Source organism: Prionailurus viverrinus, chromosome D1 (genome assembly GCF_022837055.1).
Source record: "Prionailurus viverrinus isolate Anna chromosome D1, UM_Priviv_1.0, whole genome shotgun sequence".
Classification (NCBI taxonomy): Eukaryota; Metazoa; Chordata; class Mammalia; order Carnivora; family Felidae; genus Prionailurus; species Prionailurus viverrinus.
In genome coordinates this window covers 101,133,329-101,147,128 of record NC_062570.1, presented here as the reverse complement: position 1 = coordinate 101,147,128, position 13,800 = coordinate 101,133,329, and the positions used below count along the sequence as shown (strand labels likewise).

The window sequence follows — 13,800 nt, the reverse complement described above, 5'->3', positions numbered from 1 at the left end:
AAATTGTGTGCTATGTACAGATAACTGAGCATCTGGAAAGAAAAAATTTGAATGAAAACATTGATAATATTAACACAATCATAAATAAATTTCTAATTAAAGCAAAAAGCTAACTCAACAAATCACAGAAGGTAAATCATAAATCAATATTATTATGTTTTTTTTCTTGGGAATCAACTGCTTCCGCTATGATTTTTTAATTTTTTCAAATAGTCTGTCATACTGATAGTGTTAAAAATACATTTGATTAAATTTTGAAAATATCATGATTTAAAAATTACTATTTTCCAAACAGGAGTTCTACTACTGTTATTTATAACATTGAGATAACAGTGGCATTAATTTAATGCATAAAATTTATCTTATTCCTCATTTCCCTTGTGTTCATTACTCACAACAGGCTTTTCATCCCAGGTAACGCTCTTTCCCCAGCATGATATGGAACATTCTCCTGAATTGCCTGAAGGCATACAATCAAGGAATGCAGTTGCATTTAAAAACAAAAACAAAAGCACATTTGCCTAAATTGTGCGTTGAGTGATTCGGATTGCAAGTAATATTCTTTGAAATACATGGGTGGGAATGGAATCGGTAGCACATAACCCAAAGTCAATCTTGCTGGCTATGTTATGACACAAAAATAGTTGAAAACACAGCACAGAGCAGATTTTATCAGTGACATTTTGAAAAAGAATTAGAAAAAATATGTAGATCTCTTATTTTGGTTTTAGTGTACATGCATGTTTTAAGGTAAACTCCATCGTCATTAAACTTAATAATGGACATAAATTTAAAAAAAAGAAAGCACTAATGGAAATGGAGGACTTTGTAGTCTCCCTTTTTTAACAGGAAGATAACAGGTCTTAGCCTCAAAATTGTGCACAAGTTATGCTTCCTTCATAAAAGTTAATGTGTTTCTTATATCTTTGTGTACATTGTTAGAGTTGCAGTTGCAAACCATAACTAACTTAGGAAAATACTATACTGCATTCCTTTATTATTTTTTATATTTATTTATTTATTTATTTATTTATTTGGAGAGAGGGAGTATGCAACAGGGACAGACGGAGAAAGAGAGAGAGAGAGTGAGAGAGAGAGAATCCCAAGCAGGATCTGTGCTGTCAGTGCAGGGCCAGACACAGGGCTCGATCTCAGGAACTGCTAGATCATTAACTGAGCCAAAATCAATAGCTGGACACTTAACCGACCGAGCACCCCTACCTATATTGCATCCCTTCAAGTAAATATACATAAAATCTGAAACCGAGGTAATTTTTAAAATAATTACTAAATAATAGGTCTAAATAATTATTACTACATAATTATTACTCAATAATAATTACAAAATAGTAATTATTAGTAAATAATAAGTCCTGTTATGATAATGCCTTAAATCTTAGTATTCATCGAATCCCACCGTGTTCTTTTCAGTATGGAAAGAACAGATTAAGAAAAACTAAGTGAATGTCCCAAATCAGAGAGCCAATACACTGAAAAATTTACGATCTCATCCCCTAATTCTTGTTCATTTAGTGCAGTTTCCCACAGAAAAGGAGCATGCATCTGAGAAGACAGAAGTGGAGGAATATAATTTTCATCTCATGAGAGGTGACAGACTCCCAGATCGCTGTAAAATATACAATAGTTCTACGAGTGAATGCGTGGTGTAGCACATCTCCTCTTTGAAACCATCAGGCTTTCAATCTGACCACTGCAGCTGTAACTATTCCAATCTGTGTGTTTATGGAAACATCGTCACTCCTTGGGGGCACCAGAATGACAATGGCACCAACGTCCAGAGAGAGAAATTGTAGTAAGAAAAATAAATGGCATGTTTTGAGACCCTCAAAGCATAACACAAAAATGAAGCAAAGGAGACATGACCAGGTAAAACAATAAGTGATCCTACAAAAGCAATATAGACAGGATTCGAACTGATGAAGGAGCAACTGATCGGCTCAGCCGGTTGGGCTCCAGCTTCGGCTCAGGTCATGAATTTCACGGTCCATGAGTTCAAGCCCCACATCAGGCTGGCTGCTGTCAGCACAGAGCCCGCTTCAGATTCTCTGTTCCCCTCTCTCTGCCCTTCCCTCATTGTGCTCTCTCAAAACTAAATAAAACATTTAAGGAATGACGCAGAGGGTAAAGGAACTTAGAGAGCAAATGACTTGTATACAAGCGTTGCTTATACCTCAGTAAACTTCTTTTTTTTTTTTAATTTTTTTTCAATGTTTATTTATTTTTGGGACAGAGAGAGACAGAGCATGAACGGGGGAGGGGCAGAGAGAGAGGGAGACACAGAATCGGAAACAGGCTCCAGGCTCTGAGCCATCAGCCCAGAGCCTGACGCGGGGCTCGAACTCACGGACCGCGAGATCGTGACCTGGCTGAAGTCGGACGCTTAACCGACTGCGCCACCCAGGCGCCCCTATCTCAGTAAACTTCTGATGCTATTGGTCACCTAAGGCTTTCAACCATCACCTGTTTGCTATCAAGTGAAATCATGTGAACTGATATGTGGCTACTTTTTTTTTCTTTGTCTTCAATCTCGATATTTAAGCTTTATATAGAAGCTGACATCTAAATCTAAAAAAACCCTTCCAGATCAGAAGAGGCAATAATCATCCAGAATGAATTTAGACTATTGCCACACCTTATTCCCCCAAATTTATGTGTTTTGTACTCTGTTACTATCCATGGTGGAATTTTAACAAGAATAAATGAGACCATTTTGGATTTCCCCATTCACACAAGCAGTTCTCACTTCTATAGGACATTGATCCTTTCTAATCTTGGACTTCAACATCTATAACTGTGGTCTAGACACATCACCCAAGGAAAAAATGAGGAATGCATGAGTTTATGAAACATAATCAACAAAGAAAATTGAGACTACATTGCAATTATATACCTTTTCCTTATGTTCTCTGTTCTTTGAGTGAAAGGGTTAAGAATTAAATTGTCCTCCAAATACACATACATCCTGAATCAAATCCCTTGAAATAAACAAAAGCAAAACTGCAACAGACATTTTAGAAGGACCATCAGAACAAACCTCAATGTGGATAATATTTTGGTGGAAAATAAAATCAGTTGGGTGAAATACTGGTTACCTGGGGGAATTTCTTTACATGTGGTTTTAAATACGTTGACTGTTTTTCATGTTACCAAAATTAAACGAAAAAGTCAATTTGTGCCTTTTGTAGTATTGTTTCACAGTCCTGTTCACCCCAGGAGTTAAGACCAGCTTTGTAAAACTACATTTCCTATAAGTCAACTGGGGTCTGTATATACTAATTACATACATTTCTACTGATGTGATCAACATGTGTCTTACTACAAACTTACCTTACCTGATTATGATGAATCTAGAAAACTTAAAGTGATGATTCATTTGAAAGATAGGAATTTCTTCAAAGGTGGAAGGCTGGAAGGAAACTGGCAACCTAAAAAATGTATTATTTTTAGCATGTATTCTTCAAAAGCACAAACTCTATAAGACACAGTAAGAAATAAATATTGCAAAATCTCTTTAGTCTTGCTTAAATTTTGACATACCATGTGAGACTGTATATCCTTAAAACAACACAATAAATGTCAAATAGATCTAGTGAGCCTAAAACAAGGATTTTAAGAGTGATTACCTGCACATCAGTTGTAGATGGTCTTCAAGGTAGTTTTAAATTACTCAGGAAAATGTCGTGGTCACACACACCCCCCTTCAGTTACAGTTGGTAACCCTTCACTTGCGTTTATGGTTGAAAATATGAAACTAGAAAGCAGTGATTGAAACAAACCTAGGTACATTCTCTAAAAGTATCTACAAACACTGCTTTCCTTGAATTTCCACGAGGAGAGTAGCACTGTTTTGCTAAGTGAATGAAGATTTAAATATCGCTGAAAATGATCCTGATTCACACAGAAGCATGTATTCACTCCACAGGTGAGTGATCTAGGATTTTAAATGCTAGTAGAACTCCCTGGCACCTGCTCATACTCAGAAGTAAACAAGAACGTTTCAAAATATATGTGCAGCGTGAATATATATATATATATATATATATATATATATATGCCGTAGGAGTCACTCACCTTCTTTGAGCATATGGCTGCAGGAAATTTTCTCTGCAAGAGACATAAACTGAGAGGAGATCATAAGAACTTGTTGACTTTGAAATTTTAAAAAAATGTTTTCCCAGAAGCATTTCTTAAGAAATCATCAGCAAATAATACTAATCAGCTGCCCTAGGTCATATTCCCTAGGCTCATAGGAATTTTCAGGCTTTATCTTTATTTTCTTTTTTAGCATTAGCTAAGTTCTGGGCACTGTGTCTCTAGAGACTGTTATTGTTATTCGGATCCAAAGTAGATAAAGAAATTCTGCCAGTTCTGATCAATTACTTCCTCTGAAAAGCAGGATGGAAATTTGGGTAATCCTATGGGAGCACTGGGATTCTTTTGGAGGAGGTCCCTATTTCCAGAGAGGAGAAGGTAAAAGAAAATCAGAGAGAGAGAGATCTAGAGTCCTAACAAAAGTCATTAACAAAAGCAACATAAGATGCATAATATTCAGTTAACAATTAAGTCAAAGACTGTCACCCCACTATTCTCCTGGACCAGTAGCCACACTCTACAGTAATTAACTGTCATTGCTACAATGGAAGGTTGGGTTGTGCAAAGAAAAAAAATAGCAAATTAATTAAAATGTAAAACAAATTCCCCGCTCCTATTGGTAGATTGGAAAAGGACCCACCAGGTTTGGTGAAAAGTATTGGAGAGTATAATGAAGTTAGGAACCAACAAAATATGTACACATCTATTCTAATTATTACCAGGCACTTTCCTTTGTGTGGTTGCAGGGCTGCAAGGTGTATAGATTCAGGATCATGTGCACTGAAATTCAGGTGGACTCCCTTTTTGCACAAAAAGTCTATATACAGGGGCGCCTGGGTGGCTCAGTTGGTTAAGTGTCCGACTTCGGCTCAGGTCATGATCTCGTGGTTCATGAGTTCGAGCCCCGCGTCAAGCTCTGTGCTGACAGCTCAGAGCCTGGAGCCTGCTTCCGATTCTGTGTCTCTCTCTCTGACCCTCCCCTCATTCATGCTCTGTCTCTCTCTGTCTCAAAAATAAATAAACGTTAAATTAAAAAAAAAAGTCTATATACATATGAGTTCATTTAAGACTTCAGAAAATCAGTATTTTGTAGCATCCCAGCTAGATCAGAACAATTCACTTAGTAAGCTAGTCATAACATTTATAAGCATTTTTTAATTACTATAGGTCAATCACTGTTTTAAGAATTTTAAGTGCATTATCTGATTTAATTCTTAAAAAAAATTTCTTGGTAATTATTGCCTCTATTCCTCAAAGCAAAAACAAAACAAAAAAAAAAAAGAATCTTCTAGAGTTTAAATAGTTTGTTCAAGATAACAGGTGGTTTCAAAAATGATAACAATATGTCTGGTGTTCATAACATACGTAGAAGTCAAATGTGTAAAAATATTCCATCAAGGCTGGAAGGAAAGAAATAGAAGGATATTATTGCAAAGCTATCATACTGTACATAAAATGGCATCATAGGAACACTCAACTGATTCAAGAGAAGGAAGACAAAGAAAACAGAGAAGAACAAATAGAATTAATAGAAAGGTATTACAAGATGATAGACTAACACTCAACCTTATCAATAATCACATTAAATGGAAATAGTCTAAACAGTAAAATTAAAAAGCAGACCTTGTCAGGTAGTATACAAAAACAAAACAAAAATAAAAAACCTCTACAACCTAACTACATTTTGGATACAAAAAATGTATTTTACATATGAAGGTACAAATAATAGTTTAAAGGTAAAAGGATAGAAAAGATAAATAATGCTAGTGAAAAGAGATGTAAAGGTTTTTTTTTTATTTTATCACAGATAATTTAAGATTAAAGAATATTACTAAAGATAAAAAAGTTCATGTCATATGGGAAAGGGGTCCAGTGATCAAGGAGTCATAACTACCTAAATGTTTGTGACCCCAATAACAGGGCTTCAAAATTCATAAAACAACAACTTATAGAATCTTAAGGGAAAATAGACAAATTCACAATATAGTTGAATATTTAAGAACTCATCTGTCAATAATTAATGGAACAAGTAGAAAATCAGCAAAATAATAGTGGACGAGCAAAACCATCAACTGTCTTGACTTTCGTCTACATGAAGTACTTCATATAACTTTTCCAGAATACATATTCTTGCTAAGTGTACTCAGAACATTTACAATGACACATCATTTTCTGGGTCCTGAAGCAAGTTTCAATAATAAAAGGACTCTAGTCTTTCGAAGTACGTTTTTTGATTACAGTGGAATCAAATTAGAAACAGAAAGAAATTTAGGAAATTTCCAAATATCTGGAAATCATATAGCACACTTCCAAGTAACCTCATGGGTCAAGAAGAAATCAAAAGGGAAATTAGGAAGTCCCTTTATATGAATGGGAAAGGAAACAAAATATATCAGAGTTTGTAGGATCCTGTGAATACAGGACATGGAGAGAAATTTATTGCACTAAATATCTTACTGGAAAAGAAGAAAGGTTTCAAATTAATGTCCTCAGCTGCCAGTTTAAGATTAGAAAAAGAAGAGCAAAGTACACCAGCATGAAAAAAAGGACATAATAAAGACCAAAGTAAACATCCATGAGAAACAAAAGAAAAACAATTGGGAAAATTGAACACAAAAATCTATTAAAGAAATTCAATAAAGTTGATAAGCCTCTGGCCAGATTGGTCAGGAGCACAGAAAAGAAGACACACATTATCAATATCAAGGATGAGAGAATTGGCATCACTACAAATTTTGCAATATTAAAAGTCTACATAAGAATAGTATAAACTATTTTATGTCTAAAAATTCAGCCACTTAGGTGAAAATCTTCAAGATGGGCAAAAGATTTGAAAAGACATTTCACCAAAAGGCATCACAGCATTTTAGTCATGTCAAAATAAGTGCATGAAAATCTGCTCAACGTCATTAGTTATTTACGAAATGCGAATTAAAGTAGCAATGAAACATCAGTTCACAGGTTTCGAAATGGCTAAAATTAAGAAACTTAGTATATGAAGGGCGAAAGAGCAATGAGAACATTCATAAACTTCTTGTGGGGAGGTACGCGGGTATAACCACCTTGAAAAACCAGTGAGGTGGTTTCTTAAAATGTTAAACGTATACCTACAGATGACCAACCATTCCCTACACAAACATTTGCCAAACAGAACTGAAAGCATATGTTCACATAGAAACTTACACATGAATGTTTTCGAACAGCTTTATTTGTAAGAGCCAAATAGTGGAAACAACGCAAGATTGTGGAATTTGCAGAGTGGAATACCACTCAGCAATAAAAAAGGAATCAACGGCTGAGGCATGCAACAGTGTGGATTAATCTCCAAATAATTATACAGAAAGAAGCCGGCCAACATAGAATATATACTGTATTATAAATTTGCGCAAAGATCTAGAGGACACAAACTCGTCTATAAAGACACAAAGCACATCGAAAACTTTTCAGAGGGAGGGATACGCTCACCATCTCGATTATGGTGGTGGATTCCCAGGTGTATACTTATGTCACAACTTAATGAGATTGGACATTTTAAATATGTGCTGTCTGTTGTAGGTCAGTGATACTTGAATACAAGTGTTAAAAGTAACCTAGGACTGAGGAAGAGTACCCAAAGAATGAACTTGGAAGAGGAGAACCATTGCCAAGGTTGGGATTCAGACATGGTTGGAAAAAGTGAGATTGTAGATGCTGCCAGAAAAGCCAGTCACCCAGCAAAGCGGGACGTGCCTCTCGAATGCAGTACTGTGCAGGCTTCTGGATGGCTCTGCTTAGCTTGAGTGCATAGAAGCAGCTAAATGCGGGTCTGTGCGAGGCTTGGAGTATGCAGTGGTCTTTCACAGAAGAGCCTAGTAAACAAACTTGCATGGCTGTAGGCTGGCTGGTGCTGAGTGGGGAGTGCTCCGATATAGTCAGGCCTTGTGAACCAAGAGACTCACGGCAAATGTCTGCTTCCGAGGCATCAGGAGGGTCAAGTACTAATGCGTTTGCCTGCTCTCTCCTTTTCATGATTGTAGTTCCAAATTGCATGCCATATAATATCCTTTGTAAAAGCGCAGGACTATATTTTAATCTATTATGATAATCTTTGTCTTCCTACTAGAGAATTTAGTCCATTGTGTTCATTTTGTCTTATATATTTGGACTACCTTCTTACCATGACTTTTGTTCCTTTCTTTTTTCAACTTTTCCCAATGTCTATTTTTTCCCCTCCTTGTTTTTTTTTTTTGTTTTTTTTTTTTTTTTTTTTTACTTTTTAATTGGATGGGTCTCCTTTCATTCCTCCAGTGTATTTTTACCTGTCTACCTACTGAACCACCTTCCACCGGCCTGTCTCTTTCCTGTTATTTTAGCTACATGTAAGAAATCATGGCTGTACATTGATGCTAACAAGTGTCCGAACCTGACATTATCACCACCACCCCCTCGTCCCGCTGAATGGCACATGGTACTTCCAACCCTTTTCTTCTGATCATTTTCTTCCATCTCATAATATGTCGTGGGTCAGGATCTTGTCCTCTATTCTATGTTTCATCTCATGCTTTAGACAGATGGCTATTTTAATACAATTTCTAGGTTTATAAATAAGTCTACCATTTCCATCATTATCCGTTCCTCCAGGGATCCTCTTTCTTCTCAGACTTCTTCCCTTTTAATGAAAACATCCTTCACAACTTCTTTTAGTGAGTGTAGGTTTGTAGTCAACTCTTGGTTGGTTTTCACTGTTGTTTCATTGAACTGAAAAGTCCTCATTTTACTCTTCTTACAAAAATACAGAAGCCAAGGGTGACATTTTTCTTTTAGTACTTTCATTATGCAATTCCATTATCTTCTGTTTTCTACTCAATGATTTTGTTTTCTACTCAATGATTTAAATTATTATTAATTGGTAATAGTGTTTTCTATGATTCTTCGTAAGAGCAACTCTTGGGGCGCCTGGGTGGCTCAGTCAGTTAGGCGTCTGACTTTGGCTCAGGTCATGATCTCACGGTTTGTGGGTTTGAGCCCCGCATTGGGCTCTGTGCTGACAGCTCAGAGCCTGGAGCCTGCTTCAGATTCTGTGTCTCCCTCTGTCTCTCTGCCCCTCCCCTGCTCATGCTCTGTCTCTCTGTGTCTCTCAATAATGAGTAAATGTTTACAAAATTTTTTTAAAAAAGCAACTCTTTCTCCCTCCTCTGAATATTTTCTAAAGATTATTTTCATCAGTTCTCAAAAATTACTAATACTCTTTTTAAAAAATATTTTTGTCTCACTATTACCCAAACACTAAAGTCTGACAAACATAGGTTGTTTTCTCTTACTTCATTCATGATGTCTCTTAAGAGATCTATTTTTTTTTCTATCACTCTCCTTTCTAATTCTGTGTTCTGGTAATTTGTTAACATCTGAAATTTTATTTACTGAGTTTTTCTTAAGATATAGCTACTCTGTTTTATCCATCAAGTTTACATTTAAAATATTCTTTTTTTTATTTTCTAAATTATTTTAACACCCTGGACAATTTTGAGAATCCTAATACAATATCATGCTTTTCATATTATTTTTTTTATTTTTATATAATAACTATAATCATATTCTATTTGTCTCTGATAACTGCCATAAAAGCTGTCATTGTATGACATATTCCGCTTAAAGCTGTTTCTCACATTACTTCCTCCTCTATCGGTAGTTTTGCTGTGTGATCAGATACTTTTAAACAAAAATTAAATATTACCTCTCTCATTTTTTCTGTTCTATTCAAGCCTGTTTATTCTAATTATGGCAGAGACAGTAGCCTCTGGAAGACGTTATTTACTATACTGTGCATTTCTGCACATGTATATGGATGGGTGACAATCCAATGATAGCATGTTATGTAAGGCCTACCTTTCTTATCTGGAACCACTGCCCTTATTTGGAGCCCCCCAAAATATTTTTTTTTCACTTTCAGGAGCTAAATAAAGAATGTTGCTAGTCATGCTCATTATGACAAGCAAATTCATATATTCCAGTGAATATCTTACGTATTACAATTTCCCAATTGTGACCACTTATGTGTGAATCTTGCTAACATAACCTAATGCTCTGTTTCTGGGGGTTGTTCTGAGTTATGAATGATCTTCTAAGAGTTTTCTTCTTTCTAAGAGCTGTGTATCTATGATAGGCAGGTTGGTTTGTATTAATTAACATATTACATACCCTATTGTGAGGGTCCTAGAAGTGCCAAAAGTTTTACATATTTCTAAGCCATCTATTGCATTCATTCTAGTGGTTTTCTATTGATAATGTTTTTATTTATATAGTTTTATGCCAGTAATGTATTAGCAAAGTATTAACACAAGAATACAACCACTGCCTTAAAATGTTAAGTCTTAATTACAATATAAAGCTTGTTAAAGAAACAATTAGAGGGTCGGTATTCACCAAAAGAAATGTTCATGAATATTCAAAGAAGCTACTCATAATGATCTTAATGGGAAACTACCCAAATGTCTAGAAACAAGGGAATGGATAAATTAACTGTTACATACTCATACAATGAAACAGTATATATCAATGAAGACACTCAGAAAATACACAAAACATGACGAATGAATCTCACAAACGTAATGAGCAGACACTAAGAGTGTGATCAGCATCACTATTTTTCCACAAAATACAAGAGTATGTACAACCAGTTGATTTAGAGACAAAGATAGCAATCACCTTTGGGAGGTTAGTAATTATGCAGAGAAATGAGGAGGACTTCAGGTGCACTGGTAATCTCTAACCCTTCATCTGGTTACTGATTACCAGATACCGCTCAGTTTGTGGGAATGCATGAACCATACAAAAACAATAAGTGCAATTTTCTGTATTTAGAGTTGAGTAAAAAGCTGAAAAATGGAAGGTGATATTTTATTCAGCTCTTTAGCATTTTAAGGTGTGAAAACACGCATGCTCCATTTTATCTTTTTTTTTCTGGCACAAGAGCCAAATAGTGCTATAATCTTTCGCCTTTAAAGTATCATTAATTTCATATCACATAAACACAATTCTTAATGACTATGTCAAGTGGAAGAACATCTGAATAAGAATGATACTCAATTTGTTGGTGAGCTGCTACCATAGGATCATAAAACAACAGAAGGGTGTGCTTCCTGCTCGCCCACTTATCTCTCCAAGCAGCAAGGCCAGGAGCTGATAAGAATGGATCTCATTCCAAGTCCTGGGTTTCGAGGAACCATGGCCTGAAAATCCGAAAAGCATCTGCAAAACTACTTTCCTTCCAAGAGTATATGACGACACCACACTTTCTTCATGGCTTTCTTCATCTCTGTGTTTCTCAACGTGTAGATCAGAGGGTTGAACATGGGGGCAATGATGGTATAGAAAAGAGCAAACACTTTGTCTTCTGGAAACGTTGTGGCTGGTCTAATATAGATGAACAGTGCAGGTGCAAAAAACAAAGCCACAACTGTGATGTGAGCACTGCAGGTGGAAAGAGCCTTGCTGCGACTCTCTGCGGAGTAAGCCCTGACACTGCACAGTATAAAAAAGTAAGACAACATCAGCACGACGAAGGTCACCAAAGCAATTAGGCCTGAATTGGCAATGACTAGGAGACCTATGAGATGTGTATTAGAACAGGCTAGTTTCAGTAAAGGGTACACGTCGCAGAAGTAGTGATCTATCTCATTGGGGCCACAGAAGGGTAAGAAGATGGTGAGAAGGAACTGGCTGGCAGAATGTACAAACCCCCCAGTACAGCAGGCTGTGATGATTGTGTTACACCTCTGTCTGCTCATGATGACCGTGTAGTGCAGGGGCCTGCAGATGGCCACATAGCGGTCATAGGCCATCCCCGTGAGGATGAAGATCTCGATGCCTCCAAATAAATGTGTGCTAAAGAGTTGTGTCATGCAGCTACTGTAGGAAATGGTCTTCCTCTCTGCCAACAAGTCAGTCATTAGTTTGGGTGTCACGGTGGATGTGTAGCAAAGGTCGGAGAGTGAGAGGTAATTAAGGAAAAAATACATGGGTTGCTCAATTAGCTGACTGCCCATGATGGAAATTATTACGAGTGAGTTTCCTATCCAAATAGCAATGTAGCAAAATAAAAATAATACAAAACAAAGGGTTTCAATGTTCTTGTTTCTGGAAAGTCCCAAGAGAATAAATACAGTGACATTATTGCTTTGATCCATGGTCCAACGTAGATAACATCCATGAAATCACCTGAAATATACAATTCATGAGGCCATATTTGAAGCGTCTCATGGGTAGAATCATAATCATATCCTATTCAAGGAATTTACTAGCTTTAATATGCCTCATTCAAATATGTCAGAGAATAAAAATCAAGTATTTAAAAGGCCGCTTGGGTGGCTCAGTCGGTTAAGTGACTGACTCTTGGTTTTGGCTCAAGTCATGATCTCAGGGTTTATAAAATCAAGCCCTGCATCCGGCTTCACACTTACAGTGTGGAGTAGGCTTGGGATTCTCTCCTTCCCTCTCTGACCCTCCCCCCAGCTCCCAAAAATAAATAAATAAATAAACAAATAAATAAATAAATAAATATTAAAAAAATCAAGTATTCCATTAAAATGACTCTCTAAGGAGACTCCATGAACTAATAGCAATTTGTGATCAATGTCTAGCTTGTGATTGTGATTACCTGTGATCAATCCACAATCAAATCTTAGATGCTCCTGAAAACATGGCACTGACTGTTTAGCAATGTGTGCCACCAAGTATTTTTATAATCTTATGCTCAACCTTGACCAGATATCTTCATGAGGTCTGCATTTTCATCCTATGTATTTTCAGTCCTAACTTTATACCATACCTGGCGTCTCTATCAACTCCTATTTAAGTTTCTTCTTCAACCTTTTCTATTACTGAACAAATTAACATGGTCACCCACACAATGAATAATCCCGCTGTAAGGCAGATGGAATTTTAAAACAAAAACATTAATTTCCATAGTGGAATTTTAAGAACTTGAATGAGTTTAAGAAAAAAATGTAGAGAAATAACTTCAGGATGATTCCCCAAATCAGATTATACTGAGATTAGCCAATAAATTAAAGAGGCTATTTTAATTTGCATAAAATTATAATACTGAATATATTACTGGCTTGAATCCTTCATTAAACACACTTGAAATATGTTTCTTATCTTTGGTCAAGCATAAAGGCTTTTTACATAATTTTAAGTCTATAAGTAAAGAAAGGCTTAGAATGTTCTCAAGCAAAGCCATTTCATCAGTCCGTCTGCATTTATTAGGACTTCGCTAATAATATTACTTAATCTCTATTTGTCTCGGTTCAGAAGGCTACAGCTATGCTTAATTTCCTGACATCAGTTCAACTTCTTCACAGATATACGGCTACTGTACTATGATTGCCTGGCACATATTTTAATCTCTTTAAAAATATTATGTGTATAATCAAATCATTCATTGTAAATTGAGGTAAATCCCTGGTTACATGCCTTAATTTAGCCACTAACTTCATATAGGACCTTCGCAAGGCAGTTAATTTCTTTTAAGAAGTTTTTCTTCATTTGAAACCTGGGAAAATATACCCTGCTCTATATAATTCAGACTGGTTCTGAGACTCAGCTTTGATTATAGATGAGAACATCTTTAAAAAAAATAAAATAGTGCACATATGATAGTATTATTGTATTTAAATTAATGTATACAAAGAAAAATAACTTCAAATT

General features: G+C 35.9%; 1 protein-coding gene across 1 annotated transcript; it reads right to left on the bottom strand.

The window, feature by feature from the left end:
• Positions 1–11,348: 11,348 nt before the first annotated feature.
• On the bottom strand, positions 11,349–12,278 carry LOC125177036 (olfactory receptor 4P4). The gene has a single exon (XM_047879049.1). It carries the CDS (start codon positions 12,276–12,278, stop codon positions 11,349–11,351), a length of 930 nt encoding a protein of 309 aa, XP_047735005.1.
• Between the last annotated feature and the right edge of the window lie 1,522 nt (positions 12,279–13,800).

Excerpts from the sequence above, each read along its gene's own strand:
- LOC125177036 (XM_047879049.1), bottom strand. The coding sequence starts at position 12,278 with ATGGATCAAAGCAATAATGTCACTGTATTTATTCTCTTGGGACTTTCC.